The sequence below is a fragment of the Hibiscus syriacus genome, unplaced genomic scaffold, assembly GCF_006381635.1.
Source record: "Hibiscus syriacus cultivar Baekdansim isolate YM2019G1 unplaced genomic scaffold, ASM638163v2 tig00112287_pilon, whole genome shotgun sequence".
In the NCBI taxonomy this organism is placed as follows: Eukaryota; Viridiplantae; Streptophyta; class Magnoliopsida; order Malvales; family Malvaceae; genus Hibiscus; species Hibiscus syriacus.
The window spans coordinates 120,503-140,070 of NW_024063294.1; the positions used below are offsets into that span (position 1 = coordinate 120,503).

Sequence of the window (19,568 nt, forward strand, 5' to 3'; positions counted from 1 at the left end):
TCTTAGGTAATTTTCACCCGAAGTTTAGAGTTCAACTTTGAAGCTCGTGAACAATTTTTTATATACTCCCATAAGAGTTGTTATGAATAGAGATAAACAATATCCGACTCGATTAAAAATTTAATTTGGAGTTATTCGAGTCAATTTGAATTATTGTGTAACACCCCTAATTCGTACCCGACCCGAATACAAGTCCGTGGGTGTCACATTAACTTTTCAACTCATTGACACTTAAAAATAGTGGAAATTAAACTTTTATTTGTAATAAAATGGTGGAACCCTTGAATAAAGTAAATAATAAAACTCACATTCAGATTTAAATACAACACTTAATAAATTACATAAATTCAAAAAGTATAGTTTTACAAAATAAATCAGAGCATTACAATTTAAAAACTTGTAGTACATGCCAACAATTAAAAAATAAAAAGAAACCTGCATTTTAAATTGTTCTGATCTGATCTTTTGCTGGAGTATGTTGTCCTCGACTATCTTAACCTTCTGATATCTTCAAACCTACGTATGAAACAATCACCCGCTAAGTCGTCGAATTAGTGAGGCAAGTACGAGTCAAAGAAAGCATTATAAAATAATTTCTTATTCACTTCGTAGAATACATTTCATAAAGATTTGATTCTCAACTCATAATAAGACAATATACATTTATATCTTGTTTGGTTTATATAGCTTTGTTTTAAATTAGTCCAATGCATATTACTGAGAACTCTAGGTATTTAAGTACATTGAGGTTGTACACTAATGCTATCACCATAGCTCACATAATTTGCACCGAATGACCATACAGGATTGTCCCGAAGGACCACATAGACCCCTCGACTCTTGGCATGCCAACTATACCTCTAATTCTCATACATATACCCTAGGCTTTTTAACCAATTAATTATTTATCATTTCATTATTCAGAGTGTATCTTGTTCACATAGGAACTTTCATATCGAATATTTTTGTATAAGCATATTCACATATCACATTTTCATAATCATATACAAATAAGTATCAGAACATAGCTTAAGGAATATAACTTGAATAAAACATTGTAAAAATATAACATAAAAGAAATTGAAAGGTTTTCGATCGAAAACTCTGAGGTTGGTTTATCGCAAGCCGACCTCGAATCTAATATAAAACAAATGTTTCACTCACCTTTGCCTCACTGAAGTCCTAAACAAAATCCTTAATATAAAACAAATGTGTTGCACTCACCTTTGCCTCACTGGAGTCCTAAACAAAATCCTTTTATCTTTCGCTAAACCACTTTGGCAAATCGCATTGATTGATTCACTTCTGATCCAAATCTATACGTAGATATATCTAATATCAATTCACTTTACATTAACGTATAATCAAATAATCTTTCACAAAAACGAAACAAAAGCTCTCACTTTAAATTTTAGATGCAATAGTATCGATACCCATTCATTAATATCGATACTTCTATATTGTGGTAACGATACTCTCCTTCAGTACTGATACCATTTTGGCATTATGGAATTTCAAACCTAATAATAGTATCGATACATTACTCTTGGTATCGATACCCCACTCTCAGTATCGATACTAATTCAATCAGTACCAATATTGTTCATCATATTCAACCTATTTCCTTCGATTTAACACTATAATATCAGTATTGTTCTTCCAGTACCGATACCCCTAGCCCATATTTCATATCTTTCACTTCGAATTTATACACCATTTCACCTAGGTATCCTACTCTTAGCTTCATTCAACTCCTCAAACTCAAAAACACTTATCCTAATCAACCTACCTCCTTAAATCCCTTTGAAATATCTTAATTTCTATAGTGAATTCTTAAAACTAAAAATCATGTCATTTAATCAAACATATTCTAAATCATTTTTGACACTTCTAACTTCTTAATTAAACCCTTGACAAGTCAATTTTATCAATAGAAATCCAAAAACTAAACCATATCAACATATCCTTTAAAAACCTATTTTACAAATTTATCTATAATTCATCAATCTCTTGATTTTACTCAACCATAACATTTCCTTAAGCTTATACATTACCCAACGAACAAGAACCAACTTAAAAATTCAAGGAAAAAACAACTTAAAATCAATTCACCTTTAAAATGGAGCTCACGGCAACGAGGAAGAAGATAACAATGGTTTCTAGATTTCTTTCTTTTCCACGTGTTTTATATCCTTAAAAGGGAAATATAAAAATCCTTCTTTGAAAAGACCCTAATACTCTTCCAATATTCCAACTTTAATATCAAATCCTAAACAAAATTTCTAAAATAAATCCTTGAACTTTTCAATTTATTTTAATTTATTTCAATTAAACCACTAAATTTTTAAATCTTTACATTTTGGTCACTGACCCGATATTTGGGGTATTACAATTCTCCCCCTTAAGAAAATTTGTCCTCGAATTTTCACTGTACAAAGAGGTGGGGAAATTGTTTGCGCATATCATCCTCACGCTCCCATGTTGTTTCCTCTACCTTATGATTCCTCCAGATAACTTTAACCAATGAGATCATCTTATTACTTAACAGTTTAACTTCATGTGCCAAAATTTGTACTGGTTTTTCCTTATAAGTAAGGTCAGATTGGACTTTTATCTTATCGGGTGCTAAGATGTGTGAAGGATCTGGTCGATATCTCCTGAGCATAGACACGTGAAAGACATTGTAGATCTTTTCTAACTCTGGTGGTAGGATTAACTGATACGCAACTGATCCAACTAGCTTCAAAACTTCAAGGTCCAATGAATCTAGAACCGAGCTTTCCTTTAAGCCCAAAACGAAGTACTTTCTTCCAAGTTGATACTTTGAGGAAAACTTTGTCGCCTACTTGAAATTCAATTTCTTTCCTCTTCAAATCCGCGCATGACTTTTGCCTGTCTGATGTCACTTTAAGGTTATGTTGGATTACCTGAACCTTTTCCTTTACTTCTTTAATCAAGTCTGGGCCATGAACTTCTCAATCTTTTAATTCATATCAATTAAGTGGTGTTCTACATTTTCTTCCATACAATGCTTCATAAGGTGCCATTTTAATGCTTGATTGATAGCTATTGTTATATGCAAATTCCGCAAGCGGCAAATATTTTTCCCACGATCCATGAAATTCAAGAGCATACTCTTAACATATCTTCCAACATCTGAATCATCGCTCTGATTGACCATCGATTTTGAGGATGAAAAAAATATTAAATTTCAATCGAGTACCTAAATCTCCATGTAAAGACTTCCAAAATCTTGAAGTAAATCTTGGATCTCTATCAGATAATATTGAAATTGGTACACCATGCAGTTGAACTATCTCTTTGAGGTATAATTCAACATACTTGTCTATCGAATAATCCGTTCGAACATGAACGAAATAAGTTGTCTTAGTCAATCTATTCACAATAACCCAATTGAATCCTTTTTGTTGGGTGACAAATGTAATCCAGTTACGAAATCCATCGTAACTATTTCCCATTTCTATTGAGGAATAGAGATCAGTTGCAATAGTATTGAAGGCACTTTATGTTCAGCTTTCACTTGTTGACAAGTAAGACACTTTGAGACAAACTTATAATGACTCTTTTCATGCCTGGCCACCAAAAATGCCCTTTCAAATCTTGGTACATCTTGTTCCCTTCTGGATGCATAGTTAGTGGACTACAATGTGCTTCAGAAAGTATATCTCGTTTCAACCCATCATCATTGGGAACACAAACTCAATCTCTATAGTATAAACATCCATTTGACTTAACTTCAAAGTTCTTAATTTCATTTTTTCTATTTACTCCAACCAGGTTAAACACTTATCATCCCTCCTTTGTAAATAATGTATTCGCTCCAATAATAACGATTTTAACTTTAATTCGGCCATCAGAGTACCATTTTTCTTTAACACAATTCGGGCATTTAACATACGCAAAAGCGGAAAAAGTCTTCCGACTAAGAGTATCAACTACTATGTTGGGTTTCCCAGGATAATAATCTATGATCGCATCGTAGTCTTTGAGTAACTCGATCTATTTCTTTTGTCTCAAATTAAGCTCCTTTTGCTACAAATACTTCACATTTTTTTATCTGTGAAAATGTAGCAACGCTCACCATATAAATAGTGGCGCCAAAATTTCAATACAAAGACCACCACCGCTAATTCAAGATCATGCGTCGGATAGTTCTTCTCATGGGGCTTAAGTTATCTTGGAGAATAGGCGACTACTTTTCCATCTTGCATTAATGCACATCCCAAACCATTAAGGGAAGCGTCACTATTAATTGTATAATCCTTGGGTGATTCTGGTTGCACTAGCACAAGAGCCTCTGTAAGAACTTTCTTTAAAGTTTTAAAACTCTTTTGACATTTATCCGTCCATACGAAAGGCACATATTTCTTTAACATATTGGTCAAAGGGGAGGAAATCATCGAAAAGTCCTTTATGAACCTTCGATAATATCCTGTCAAACCTAAGAAACTCCGCACTTCAGAAACATTTCTTGGAACTTCCCAATCCAATATAGCTTTATTTTCTGAGGATCTACCCGAATCCCTTCTGCAGAAACCACATGTTCAAGAAAAACCACTTCAGTTAGCCAAAACTCGCATTTAGAGAACTTAGCATAAAGCTTTTTGTCTCGTAATATTTGAAGAATCACACGAAGATGGGCATCATGCTCCTCCATTGTCTTTGAATACACTAAGATGTCATCAATGAAAACGACCACGAATTGATCATATATTACTGAAAAACTCTATTCATAAGGTACATAAACGTTTCAGGTGCGTTAGTTAACCCAAATGGAATTACTACAAATTCGTAATGGTCATACCGTTTTTGGAACATCTTTTTCTTGCATATTCAATTGATGATAACTGGAGCATAAATCAATTTTAGAAAACACCAAAGCTCCCTTGAGTTGACCAAATAAATCGTCGATTAGTGGGAGATGATACTTGTTCTTTATTGTTACCTTGTTGAGTTGTCGATAATCAATACAAAGGCGCATCGAACCGTTTTCTTCTTTACGAATAATATTGGAGCACCCCAAGGTGACACACTGGGTCAGATAAATCCTTTATCCAAAATCTCTTGTAACTGAATCTTTAACTCTTTTAATTCCTTTGGGGCCATCCTATAAGGAGTCATTGAAATCGGTGTTGTTCCCGACATAACTTCAATTTGAAACTCAACCTCCCTATCTGGAGGTAATCATGGTAATTCCTCAGGAAATACTTCTGGGAACTCTCGGACGATCGAAATATCTTCAAAATTTTCTTTCTTTGACTCGAGTATAAATCACATTGGCGATATAAGCTTGACATCCTTGTAGCATTAACTTCTGAGACGTCATCACCGATATCATATTAACTAATGGATTGATTCACTTACTGACCACACTAACTTTCGATCCATCGATACTTCTTGTAACACCCCCAAACCGTATCCGACCCAGATCCGAGTCTGAGGTGTCACATTGACTTTTAAAAATGTTTTCCTTTGCAGATTGGTTAAAAATGTAAATTCACCATTCAAGAAAATGAATATTTTATATTAATTAAAGTCAATTGGTTTACAAAACATATCAGAGCTTATACAATTTAGACCTTTAGACTACATGCCAACAACTATATTCTATGTAACAAACTACATATATTCAAATAATTTATGATATGATCTGTGGAAAGGAGAAGCTGACCTGGATTGCCTATCTTCACTTCATTTTCTCTTGTCGAACCCTACATGTGAAACATACACACGCTAAGTCTATGAATTAGTGAGGCATAGAAAAACTTATAATGGAAACTCTAATTCCTAAAAATACATGAACATATCAGACAATAATATCATACAAAACAATATAACATTTCATATAATCACATGCATACACATATATAAATCTTATCCTGATTATTAATAACCTCATTTCATAATCAATATTACATTCATTTATGTATTTTAGTTATCTATTCTTATACTTAGACTTCTTAACAATCATATAATTCATTTAAACAAGTAATATATTCAACATTACATATAACTTATATTACATCTCACATAACAAAGCATATACATTACATATCATGTATTCGTTTTTATTTCTTTATTAACCCATATACACGTGTGAGAACTAAATATATGTGAGTACTTAGAGGTTGTGCACTAATGTTGTCACAACAACTCGTATAATTCCCACTAGGGGTACTTAGACTTTATCCCGAAGGACCGCGTAGAAATGTCCTGAAGGACCACATATAACACATATATCCCGAAGGACCACTCATTAAGAATCATATACATATTCCAATAGACCAAATAAGTGTACCGAAGTACCGCATATATGTTCCAAAGGATTACATATATGTCCCGAAGGACTACGTAGAACCCTCGACTCTTGGCATGCCAACTATATCCCTAGCTCTCATGACATATAACATGGGCATTATTATTTATGTCATTTCACATATTCACATAGTCATATGGTTTACTTCACATAGAACGTATTCATATGATCCATATTCACATATCACATATACATGTATTCTTTTTCATATAATTACGTAGTCATATAATATTTCATATGACCTCATATATCACATCACATAGATACATATTCAAGTACTTATAGTCACATAACACTTAAATCATTCATATCATGGTTATCTAGCTTCTATCAAAAATCACTTATCTTATCTCTTGCTCTTATATGTTCATATTTATCATATAACACATAACTTCTTATTGCATATTTATATCACATTCCTACGTCAATAATTCATAATATAGTTTATACCAACATCACTTAGCTTATTTTAATCTTTTACTTATTAATATAATTTTACTATATCAATTCCTAAAATCTATTACACATCATGTACTCATTTTCATATAACTCTATAGATCTTTAGCATATAACTTTCTTATATGTTTATATCATCACTTTATATTCAAGTTTCCTAATTGATATACTATTACCATTTCATTCTATAATCTAATCTTATTTAGTTTCCTCAATTCTTATTAAATCGTATAACTCTATTATACTAGTTATCATAATTGATCATACCATTATGTATTGGCCCAACTCATATTTTTATTATTCATATAAACATATCTTTTATACTCATCCTCAATTACACTAACCTATGCTCACTTATATCATATAACATAGACTCATCGCAAGTCTTATTCCCTTAAACATCATATATCAACTAATATGCACTCACATGGCCTCACTAGTCAATACCGATCTCTTATCTCTTCTCGATGATGATTATTTGTCAACTTGTTCGGACGTTGCTCTCGATCGCTATATACACAATCATACATTTATACATATCAGTATTCCACTTGGCATACTCTAATATTTCATTTCTTAGACTAAAGGAAAGGCAAATTTCATTTTCTATTTAAAGTAGGTATCGATACACTCTAAAGGGTATCGGTGCATCGCTTAACTGGTGTATCGATACACTCCCTAGGTATCGATACTCAAATTACATTTGAAATTTTCCGTTTCAAGGGGGTATCGATACACTCCTTAATGTATCGATACACTATGAAGATGTTCTTCAAAATTGGTCTTAGTGTATCGGTACCTGTTCATAGGGTATTGATACACCTTGCCCATAACAGACTTTTTCACCCAAAAATTCACTCAATTCAGTGCAATTGTTTCATATTTCATCCCCTTACATATTCCTAACTTACATACACATATTTAAACTCATTAATACTCATATACCTCCTCTTAAACCTCAAAATCTTATAATCCATATGAAATTCAAGAATTAAACTCAATTTTCAATATGTTCCAAATTCAATTCTATTACTTCATATCTCTTAATTAGGTTGATGACAAGTCAAATTTGGCTTCCAATTCTACTTATCAACTCTATTCCAAGTTTTCATTCAAAAACTCCAAATCTTTAATCTCTTCTAACTCCTTCATACTTTGATTTTAAGATAACTTAAGCTTTCCTTAAGCTTTCTTAATACCTTAAGAATCAAAACTCACTTAAACATAAAAGAAATAATCCACAGAAATCATACTCACCTTAACCAATGAGCTCATGGGAAGAAGAAAGCAAGAAGAAAAATAAGCTTCCAGACTTCTCTCCTAAATCCCACGTGTTTATCCTTAAATAAAGGAGAGAAAAATATCCTTAATATTGAAAAGACCATAATAACATTCATTCTTTCCATCCTTGCTATTTAATCCACTACCAAAATATTCCTATTTAAATCCTTATACTTTTCAATCTTTAAAAATCAAACCTCAAAGTTTCAAAATTTTCATTTTAGTCACTAACTCCGATTTTGGGATGTTACACTTCTCAACAGAACTCGCTTAAGTCGAAATCCACATTGATTAATTTTTTAAAAAAATTAAGGTTAAAATCCCTCCAATTCTCGTTATTTTATTAACTAAACTCAATATTTAATGAGTTTTAAGAACTGCATAAATAAAGTCCCAATTGATGAATTTTAAATGAATTTTAACCTTGAAGATCAATTAATTAATGATCAACATTTTTTATTAATTAAATAGATTTATGAGAATTGAAATATTGACATCTCATGTTACGTCAAAAAAATATTTTTTATTAAATTTACATCAACCAAATAATATCATATTATTGGTGTATGGTTCAAAAGGAAAAACTTTATAATAAACTTCAAAAGGAAAAAGTTTAGAATAAACTAAGTAGTTTAAATATATTTTTTTCTAACTTTTAATTATTTTTAAGTTTTAATATAAAAAATAATATTTTAAAATATAACATTATGAATTAATTGAGCATAGACTTGTCTTATGACTGCTAGGCATAAGATTCATTCCCCCGAAAACCTTGTTTTAGTACTAAAAGAACCACTTAAAATTCATCGTTTGGATATGATTTTATCAAGGTTAAATTATATGGATGGTCCCTTAAATTTTTGATTTGATCGATTTTAGTCACTAATTTAAAAAAATGGAGTTTGGTCTCTACTTTATTGATTTGTTCAGTTTTAGTCCTTCAATCGTTAACTTCTATAAACTCATTAACGGAAGTTTCACGTGATAATTAAAATTATTAAAAAACTTCCACTTGTAAATTAAAAATATTAAAAAATTCCAAGTGTTGTCTTCTTCTTATTCTTCTTCATAGTGGACACCCTTTGAAGTTTCTCCAAAATTCTAAAAACATTTGTCGGGTGAGTTTGAATCTTTATAAAATCATTTTCCAACTATTGAAAATCATCTAAATTTACTTTAAGTAGTTAAATTTTAACTACTCAAATTTATTAATATCTTACTAAATCTAACCTTTTATATATTATTATTATTATTATTATTATTATTATTATGTTTATAATTTTGAGTAAAGCACGAAAAATAAAATTGAGAAACATTCATATAAAAAAATTCATTATTATAAGGATATTATTATCTAAAGTGACCGAAATTATGTAATACATAAGAATTTGGAGATAATGACAATCCCATCATTTTAACCAAAAACTACTACTATTGGTAATAAGTTATTATCCGATAATGATATTTTCTGTGAACCAAACGTGAGAATATAATTCCGGAAAAGATTATTGCTCTCCGTAATGATTATTTCCACGAACCAAACATTCCTTTAAAGAAAATAAAAAAAATCATCATCGAGGTCACTTAATAAATTTAATTTTAGTCGATATTTTTTTAGAAAAATATAACATTATTATATCGGTTATTAATACAAATTTGTTAAAATTAATAACTGATATATAACTTTTTTATTGAAACGAATGTCTCGTACATCATGAGTTTAAAATTAGTATAGTAATTATTTTAGTTTTATAAAAATATAATTTAAATATATAAATATAAAATATTTTAAACAATTGAATAGTTTTAATTTATTATTGGAGTAATTGCTGTGAATCAAACATAAAATTAATATTTTATTAAGAATTGATGAACTAATTGGGTCGAGTGATAAAACCTGACGCATCAAGCCCAATACATGGCCTATTATATATGTCTGTAACAGGTTAAATGAATCAAATTTCATTGACAGGTACATGAATTTTACAATCTTGATATGAAATAAATGTTTATCCAACGGATTGGGTTAGGTCAACTTTAGAATGAGTATATATATATATATATAATTTAGTGTGAACCAAGTTATCTTAGTAGTTAAATGAATAATTGTTATTTCTAGATGTTTCAAGTTTGAACATGATGTTTACAATGTTGTTTGAACATTTATTGTCAAAGATACTTTTAGGTGATCGACCTACTTAACCTAAAAGTCAATGACGGCTCTAAATCAATTTATTTTCTAAACCTTGTCTTTTAAAATTAAATTGGATCATTTCCGTCCTTAAAAGCTTGAGGACCGTTTTGATAGTTACAAATACTACAAAAAGATTATATCTCTCCAAAGTAATTATCTTTCATAATTCTAAAAGTTAAGACATGCTCTCTATTTACAAAGTCAAATACTTAGTCAACAAAAATCCTTAATCCCTAAGATTTTTAACTAAATAAACTTAGTCATCAAGTAATCTTCAATCAGTAGAATTTCAACAAATCTAATTTAATTTCTAATTAAAATTTGAGTCAATATCTAAAAATCTCTTCATTGACACATATTCCATTAGAAATTTGGTCTTCGAATCATCAATATTTTTTATTCTTATGTAAACCTAATATTCGTTGAATCTTCATTGTCAAGTCTTCAAAAACTCCAATCTTAGATAATATCCGTTTTAAATACCGATAGATCAATTGAGAATTATTTCCCTATAATTAAAAATTAATTGCAGCCAAACTCTTATTTCATGTATCCAAATCCAATATTGCTAACAAAATATACAACAACAATTTTTTTTTTTTTTGAAACAACATAACTTGAACTATATCTTTAATACCACTTGTTAGAATTTTGTGTGTAAAATAACTAAAGCGATATCAACATATAACAGATCACACACAAGAGACGACTACAAAATTCGAAATATCCAAAATCACTCTCTAAATATTCTTACAAAACTCATCCATGCAACGTAAACTCCAAAAGTTACAATGACTATAAAATGATTACATCTCTCCCAAATAATTCTCTCTCGTAACTAAAAATTTTAATCACCAAGTAATTTTCAACCAATAGAATTACAACAAAAACTAATTAAATTTTTAATTAAATTTTGAATCAATATCTAATATATATTTTTATATAGGGTTAGGATCCACTTACACAATATAAAACTCTTTAATTTTACGCAGATTTAAGATCGTTGGATGAGTGAAAATAGATGTTTGAGATTAACAGTAAGAAATGAGAAGACCCACTTAAAATCTATTTTCACTCATCCAACAATCTTAAATCTGTGTAAAATTAAAAGAGTTATATGTACTATAACATGATCCTATCCCTTTTATATAATTTGATCAAATTTATGATTCAACTAATTTATTAAAACAAAACCTAAAACTTTGTTTTCACCGTCAGCCACACTTGCAAGTTTTGAGGGCAACTTCCAATTGATGGGAGCAAAGCAAATAAATTAAAGAGTTTTTTTTTTTAATACGATTATCTTAATGCAATTATTATTATTATTATATTGCTTTAATACACACCACTTATTTTGTCAAAAAAGGTTTGACTTTGAGTTGGACCATTTGGCAGTTAATATGGTTATTAATTGCCAGTAATTACTTCTATGTTTTGCTTTTTCTTACCCAACTTGTTTCTGTCTTAATTACAGTTGGAGCTTAGACTACTATGTTATCCTATGCTATGAGTTCCAAAAAGTTACTGGTTCCAGTTCTAAGTCTATTTTTTTATAATTATTAATATTTAATTCATTAATTAGTTAATTTTGATTTAGTATTATAAAAAATCAATTATAAAAATGATTATTTTATTTTTTATTTATAAAATCAAAATTAAAACCGCTATCTTACCTTAATAGTTCACGAAATTATATTACTCAAATATGAGTGAATTTTAAAATATCAATAAAATAAATAATTATATTAATTTTTTTATATATATAATTTTTTTGATAAATATGAGGTAAATTTAAGATAGTATTATTTAAAGATGATCATTTGAACACAATACCTCAAGAGATTACAATAATCTCTTAACCACTAAAGTCACTTAATTCGTACATATACACTCACGTATTTATATTTAAACACGTGTATAAAATATGAATATTTCAAAGGAAAAAGTTTCGTGATTCATAATGCTATCATAGACATGTCATCACTCCTACTTAGGGGGGCAACATATAATTGTTATCTAAATTCACGTTATTACTAAAGATAACATATTATGATTTGGATATTTATTATTGTTTTACTTTCACAGATAATGGATTCTGATATCCTCTTTGTATATAATTTGTTTTTATTTTTTTTATCGCGTTAAATTTTAAAATATCTTACAGACAATTTTTTTTCCATCAGAATAAAAATATATGAATTTGGTACAAATTTTAATATTACAAAAAATCATAAAATATATGATTCCTTAAGGTCACATCCTAATAAATTTTCTTTTGCAAAAGCATCAAAAAGAATCATGTATGATGAAATACAAGAACAGCGTAAATGGGATCCAACTAGGTTATCATAAAAACTGGTTTAATTACGTTTGAGTGTCTTTATTATATTGAAGTTTGAGATTCAATCAATTTATTTTGTTTAGCATAATTTGATCACTCCATTTTTATATTGTATTAATCAGGGACAGAGCCATTCATAGGTTTAAATGTATAGCATAGTATGATTTTTATTCCTCTCAATTTTAGTCAACTATATTCAACCGATAATAAATTTATATACTAAAGATTTAAAATTGTTTTTTAAATACAGTAACATGACTTTAACAGCATCACCTGCACAAACAAAACTACTTCAGTGATTAAAGAGATGATTATTGTCTCTAAAGCTTTTAGGTTCGAGACCAGAGACTGGAAGAGTGTTTAAACTTTTATTGTTAAATGATTTAGAATCTTTAGAACAAATATTATTATGTAATCATCTTAAGTTAATAAAAAAAATGTATCACCTAATAATGTTGTTAATTGGACTTGCTAATTAAAAAAAAAATTGAATATCAAATTTTAAGATAATAAAGCGACTAAATCCGTCATTAAGCCTCACAAATCCAAACCTCAAATCAAAATATAGAAAAAGCTAAAGAAAACAAAAGGAAAGGTAGGGTTCTTACAAGAAACAGAACGGGTAGTGGAAAGTGATCTCACCCACTAATAAAATATTGAAATGACAAATACCTGCTTGCGCACCTCGTTGGACCAACGTGTTTCTTTAATGGGTAAACTAAACATTTAGTTACTAAACTATTACTTTTGTTCCATTTTGGTACCTAAACTTTATTTTTTCAAAAATCATACCTAATGTTTAGTTTTAAGTTTTAATTTGGTACCCACTGTTAAAAAATAATAGAATTGCTGACATGATATTTTTTAATATTTTTCAATGATGATGTAACATTTTATTATGGTGAGACGTAACATCACCGTTAAGTTTTTAACAGTAGGGTATCAAAATAAAACATAAACTAAACGTTGTGTATGATTTTGAAAAAAAAAGTTTGGGCCCAGAACAGATCAGAAAAAAATGATAATTTAGATACTAAACATATAATTTATCTTTGTTTTATTGCATATATATGTACGAATGTAAACATTTTTTTAACACTGACGAGTGAATTTCATCAATAAAGTCAATGGAATGAATTAAAATTATAATGCACCTAAATATAGAGAGAAAATTAGGGACAATAATCACCAAAAAAAACTTGTACATAAAACAAAAATATTAAATCCAAAGATATAAAAGAAAACGAAACATTCCATTTAGAATGACATCAAACATTAAAAGAACTTAGTAACCTTAATAAAAATCTTTGTCTTTGTCAAAAGAGACGTTTTACAAAGTGATAATGGAGTGTTGAGCGAACCAAACAATTTGGCAGACTGCTTTGCTACACAATTTTGATTGTATCAACAAACAACCTTTTACTAAAGAGTGAATTTGACAATACGTGACCACATACAAACCAATCATAAAACAAATGTCTTGAGGATTTTTGTGCGAGTACAAACACGATCACAGAGGTATGCAAAAAATGTACCAAAAGCCATAAGGAACGTGTTATAAGAGCAGAGAAAAAACGTGCCACAAGAGCATAGAAATGCGTGTCAAAGAATAAAGATTCTTATTTAAAATTAAAAAAAATTAAGAAAAAAAATGACATAATAGGAAAAAGAACAAGAAAAATAATAATCACTGACGGTTAACAACCAATATTAAGATTGGTGTCGTCGCCAACTAAATAAAAATCAAAGAAAAAAAAAGCTTCACAAAAATATTGAGAGAAAAATTAAATTGTATAAACATTTTTTTATCCTTCATTTATTATTATTTATGTTGTCATTTTATATTTGTATCATCTTAGGTTTGAATCACTTAAGTTGATCATTTATATTTATTTAAGTCAGTTGACTCATTTTAAATTTAACATTTAAATTTATATGGTTTTAAATTATTTATTTAGATATATATATATATACATTATGAATAAGAAATTATTATCATGTAGTTAAAGAAAAAGAGTACACATGATGATAATAAGAAAAAAAAACACAGGCAAACCTATACAAGAGTCTACAACCTCATAATAAAACAAAACAAAGACCGCAATGAACTTCCAACAAGCACTTAAAGGACCTTGTCGGAGTACATGTTGAACCCGAACCTCCCATTTTCTACCAAGCAGACCATGAATATGTGCTAATATAGTCAAAGTTTCATAGCTATTTTTACGATCTTTAAGCAGTTTAATAGCATGCAAGCTGTCCGTTTCAACTATTACTTTCCGAATGCCAAAATCCCAAGCGTAGTGGAGTCCGACCACCCCCCACAGCTCCGCCTCAAGGACCGAACAAATGCCAAGGAATTTTTTAAATCCCATCAACCACACGCCATTACGGTCATGAATAACACCCCCACAAGAAGCTTTCCCATCACTTTCCCGACGTGAACCAACAGAATTAACCTTGAACCAGCTTTCCAACGGTGGCGTCCAAGCAATAGCTCCACCAATCGCAACATTCTGCGTCAATCGATCCCCAGCATCTTGCTTCAGAGCCTTGCATGTCGTGGACAGAGGTCTTCTGCTTCTTTCGAGTGTGAATTTTATCAGAACTAGTGTTGATCAATAACTTTAAAGATCAGATTTTAATATTTCAATAATTTTATTTTTATTAAAATAAATAATTTTTATATAATATTTAAACAAGATTTTTTTTTAATTTCTAAATTAAAAGTAATCATGCTTGAATCCATTTGAATTTATAATTTTTAGGACTTGTTAATAGAGTTAAGCTTGATTTACGAGAAATGAAAATTTGGTTTACCAGAAATGAAGGGAGAAACTAGGTTTTCATGAATCACACGATTTGATGGTCCCATTTTAATTTTGACTATTCAAATAAAAAAGAGTTAAGTGTATCACAGGTCCACAAAGTATAATCTTCATTTTAAATTGGACCCTGAACTTTAAAATGTTTAATTTCATCCCTAAACCATGACTATCATCCTAAATTAGTCCTCAAACTTTTGAATATTTCAATTTCATCCCCAAACTATGACCTTCATTTTAAATTGGTTCTCAAAATTTTTGAACATTCCAATTTCATCCCAAACTATACGCATATACCTTGTTAATAAAATCGTTAGGCCAAGTTATACAATTATATGTTTGAATTTTTTTTTAGGTTAAACTATGGTTGAAAGTAATTACATATTTGGATGAATTTGGAGATATAATTGGAATATTCAAAAGTTTGGGGACCAATTTAGAAAAAGTGTCATAGTTTAGTGATGAAATTAGAATGTTAAAAAATTTACGGACTAATTTATAATGAGAGTCATAGTTTAGGGATGAAATTGAGATATTCAAAAGTTTAAGGATCAATTTAAAATAAAAGTTATAGTTTGGGGACATATGATTCAATTAACCTAAAAAAAAGTTGTAAATCCCAAGTTTTTAATCTTCAAAGCTCACCATTTCTGTCTTTAAAACCAAACTTTCCCCCATAATATTCTTTGATTCTTGCAACTCAAAATACCATCCTCTCTGTCAACATATATTTTTACGCCCATAAGGTGTTTGATGTTTGGTCTTGGCTTTGTCCACATTGCCTGGTTCTTCACCTACTTAATTTCCAAGCACCCTTTTGTGTGTTTCACTTGTTGGTTCTTGTCATACTCTGTTTTCAATGAAGTTTTAAGAACTGGGTAGTTTCATGATGGATCTTGGAGGTGTAATCCGCACCAGACCAATCAAGGTAAGGCATGTGGCAGTGTTTGTGAAGAAAGAATCTTCATTTCAAAACTCTCAGCTTCATTTGTTGTTGGTTTTTTTGCAGAAGGAATCATGGAAGACCGTGTTAACTTTGGCATATCAAAGCTTAGGCGTTGTGTATGGAGATTTAAGCACTTCTCCTCTGTACGTGTACAAGAGTGCATTTGCAGAGGATATTCACCATTCTGACACAAACGAAGAGATTTATGGGGTTTTGTCATTTGTGTTCTGGACATTAACACTGATGCCATTACTGAAATATGTTTTCATTGTGCTGAGAGCTGATGATAATGGAGAGGGTGGGACTTTTGCCTTGTATTCTTTGCTCTGCAGACATGCAAGGCTGTGTTCATTGCCGAATTGCCAGCTTGCAGATGAGGAGTTATCAGAATACAAAAGAGATGGAAATGGTAAGAGCTTTCTGAAATCAACTCTGGAGAAACACAAAGTGCTGCAAACGCTTTTGCTTGTTTTGGCTTTGATTGGGACTTGCATGGTCATTGGAGATGGTGTCCTAACACCTGCAATTTCTGGTACATTCAATCTGCTTCTCTTTCCTATTTATAATCGGAAAATTTTAGTCTGGGATTTAAATTAAGATCGCGGAGTTGTTTTTGGAGGGTTAACTGGTGAATGAGATGTTTTGGTATGTGCAGTTTTCTCAGCAGTGTCTGGATTGGAGCTTTCTATGGCTAAAGAGCAACATCGTTGTAAGTTCCTAAATTTGAAGCCAAATTTTTTTTAGTATTTTCTTAAGTCCTCTTGCACCCCTTTGAATGCATTGTTTGCTGAACATTACTATTCATATGCATATGTATAATTGTAGGGTAAACTACGTTTTTCATCACTCAATTTTGTCCGTATTCTTGAATTGGTCATTTAACTTTTAAACTATTCATGTTTTGGTCATCATATCGATAAATAATTAACGGTGTTATGATATGACATCTATTTTTAAAATATTGAAAAGCCCTGAAATTTTCTTCATTTTCTGTGAAAAAAAACCATGAAATCTCTCAAACATAATTTTTCATATTCCTTTTGATTTTTTTTTGACACTGAAGCATCTTATTTCAAATCCCAACGAGGTGAAGGAGGAGGAGATGAGTTTTATATTCTGATTCCTCCACGCTAATTGAATGATAGAGATTATAAATTCGAGTCGTTTTTCTATGCATTTTAGGTTGAGTTTCACTAGTTTTAAAGAGATTGTGAAAAAAAAAATCTAAATTGATAGAGTGATAGGAGATGATGTGAGAAGTTTGTCGGTATCTGAGTAGTCGAAGAAGACATCATAGAACATAAATTTCAGCACCGACATGGCATAAGAATGAAATATGAAACTTTTAAAATTTCATCTTGGGGAAGAAGATGAAATCAAAAAGAAAAAATGAGATAAACAACACTGGCTTTTACGTCAGGAAAAAATAGTTCATATCAGTATAAAACCGTCCATACCACTCTATCATTTTTATTTAACCACGAGTGATCAAAATAGGAATAATTTAAAAGTTTAATGATTAAATTATTTTTTAAATTAAATAACCAAATAAAAACATAGACAAAGTTGAATGATGAAAGACATAATTTACCTATTATTATAACACGAAGGCATTTCATATGCATAACGTTAATTAGTTAAACTAACTCAAGCATGAATATATATGTCTTAATAAAAAAATTGCTCAAACTATACTTCTTTTTCATTTAGGTGCATAATTTTTTTCCGATTAGTTTTGGTGTCTAATATTTCTAACATTATAATTTAATTGTCCACGCCAAAACGACTGCTAAAAAAACCCATTAAAAATCAGTCAATCAATCAATATTTGATTCGTGACTTGATTTTTTATTTTCTTTAATTTTTTTAAAAAATAAAATTATATTTTCTTTAGAAAATCCCAAACTTTTCATATTTTCATTAATGCCTCAAGACCTTCAATTTCTACGTTGTTCACCACCACCGCCGATGATCACTGACCGATCCACCAACTACTTACCCAACGATTGAAATGGACGTGTGTTGAGATTTAAGGATTTGGGGGTTTGAAGCTACGCGGTCAAGGAGGGGTGGATAGGCGATCGGTGAGGGCTGCAAAGACGGTAGATGATTGACGGGTGGAGTGAATACTTTGAGATTAAAGATTTTGAGATTTTTCTTGACATTTTATATTTGGATTTTTTTTTGATGAGTAATAATAATGATTTTAATTTTTTAAAAATTATAAACATATCATAAGTCGCTTTTTGAATGGTTGGCGGAATTCTTTTAGTGTCTATTACGGCTAAGACACTTAATTAATAACATTAAAAAAAATATTAAACACGTAAACTGACTGAAAAAGTTTATGCATAAAGAAAATAGGTATAATTTATAAACTAAGCTTATATATAATGATAAGTAGATGTTATCAAAATGGCGATAAGCTTGTGAAATGGAGTGGGCCTCCACAAATTATAATTATGTTGAAGATAATGTGGAGGGTCAAGTTGATAGCTTTTTATATATACAAATAAAAATAATAAAGTAAAAAGAGGAGCATGCGGCTGAGAGAAGTTTAATTTCATATTCATAAGAAGGTGCATAAATGAAGTGATCTCGATGATAAAATAATAATAATTATTTTTTTAATTTTTGAGTTTGAGTATCATGAATGTTAGAAATGTGAGCATTTAACGTCAAGTAATTAAGAATTATTTTTAAACAAATACTATCTTATATTTACTATAGATTAATAAAATAAATAAATAAATGAGAAGAAGTTATAGAAAGTGTCAATTTTCATAGCTATCGTTATAGTTCAAGAAAAATGTTAAGTTGGGTAGAGGATAAGAATAGGAAAAAAACAAAAGTGTAAGATATTTTCATATTTGTGTTAATCGGATTTAAACCCCCAACATAATAGAATTTCAGTTTATACCCTTTAAAAATTATATAATTATAAAATAAAGCATTGACAGGTTTGAAAAATTAGTATCTTAATTATGTTTTTTTTTTTTAGATTTTTAGTAGATAATTTTGTTAAGGGACATAATAGAATAGCCTTAAATGAAAACTGATAAAACATAGCACATACTTTAACAAATAAAAAATCTAAGCACTAAATGAAAAATAATAATAATTTAGACACTTGTTTTTTTAATTAAGCCTTCTTTTTATTAATTGGATTTCAGATGCTTTTTTCTATT

The 19,568-nt window shown here is 29.7% G+C and overlaps 1 protein-coding gene across 1 annotated transcript; it reads left to right on the plus strand.

Moving 5' to 3' along the window:
• Positions 1–16,045: 16,045 nt before the first annotated feature.
• Positions 16,046–17,124, plus strand: LOC120177397 (potassium transporter 8-like). The gene is made up of 3 exons (XM_039183560.1): positions 16,046–16,362; positions 16,444–16,912; positions 17,036–17,124. Exons 1-3 carry the CDS (start codon positions 16,321–16,323, stop codon positions 17,122–17,124), a joined length of 600 nt encoding a protein of 199 aa, XP_039039491.1. The 5' UTR covers positions 16,046–16,320.
• Positions 17,125–19,568: the final 2,444 nt, after the last annotated feature.

What these genes read in the sequence shown, in the direction of transcription:
- LOC120177397 (XM_039183560.1), top strand. Translation starts at nt 16,321, where the DNA reads ATGATGGATCTTGGAGGTGTAATCCGCACCAGACCAATCAAG. An exon ending in TCCGCACCAGACCAATCAAG is followed by an intron (nt 16,363 to 16,443) that starts GTAAGGCATGTG and finishes GTTTTTTTGCAG; the next exon opens with AAGGAATCATGGAAGACCGT. An exon ending in CCTAACACCTGCAATTTCTG is followed by an intron (nt 16,913 to 17,035) that starts GTACATTCAATC and finishes TGGTATGTGCAG; the next exon opens with TTTTCTCAGCAGTGTCTGGA.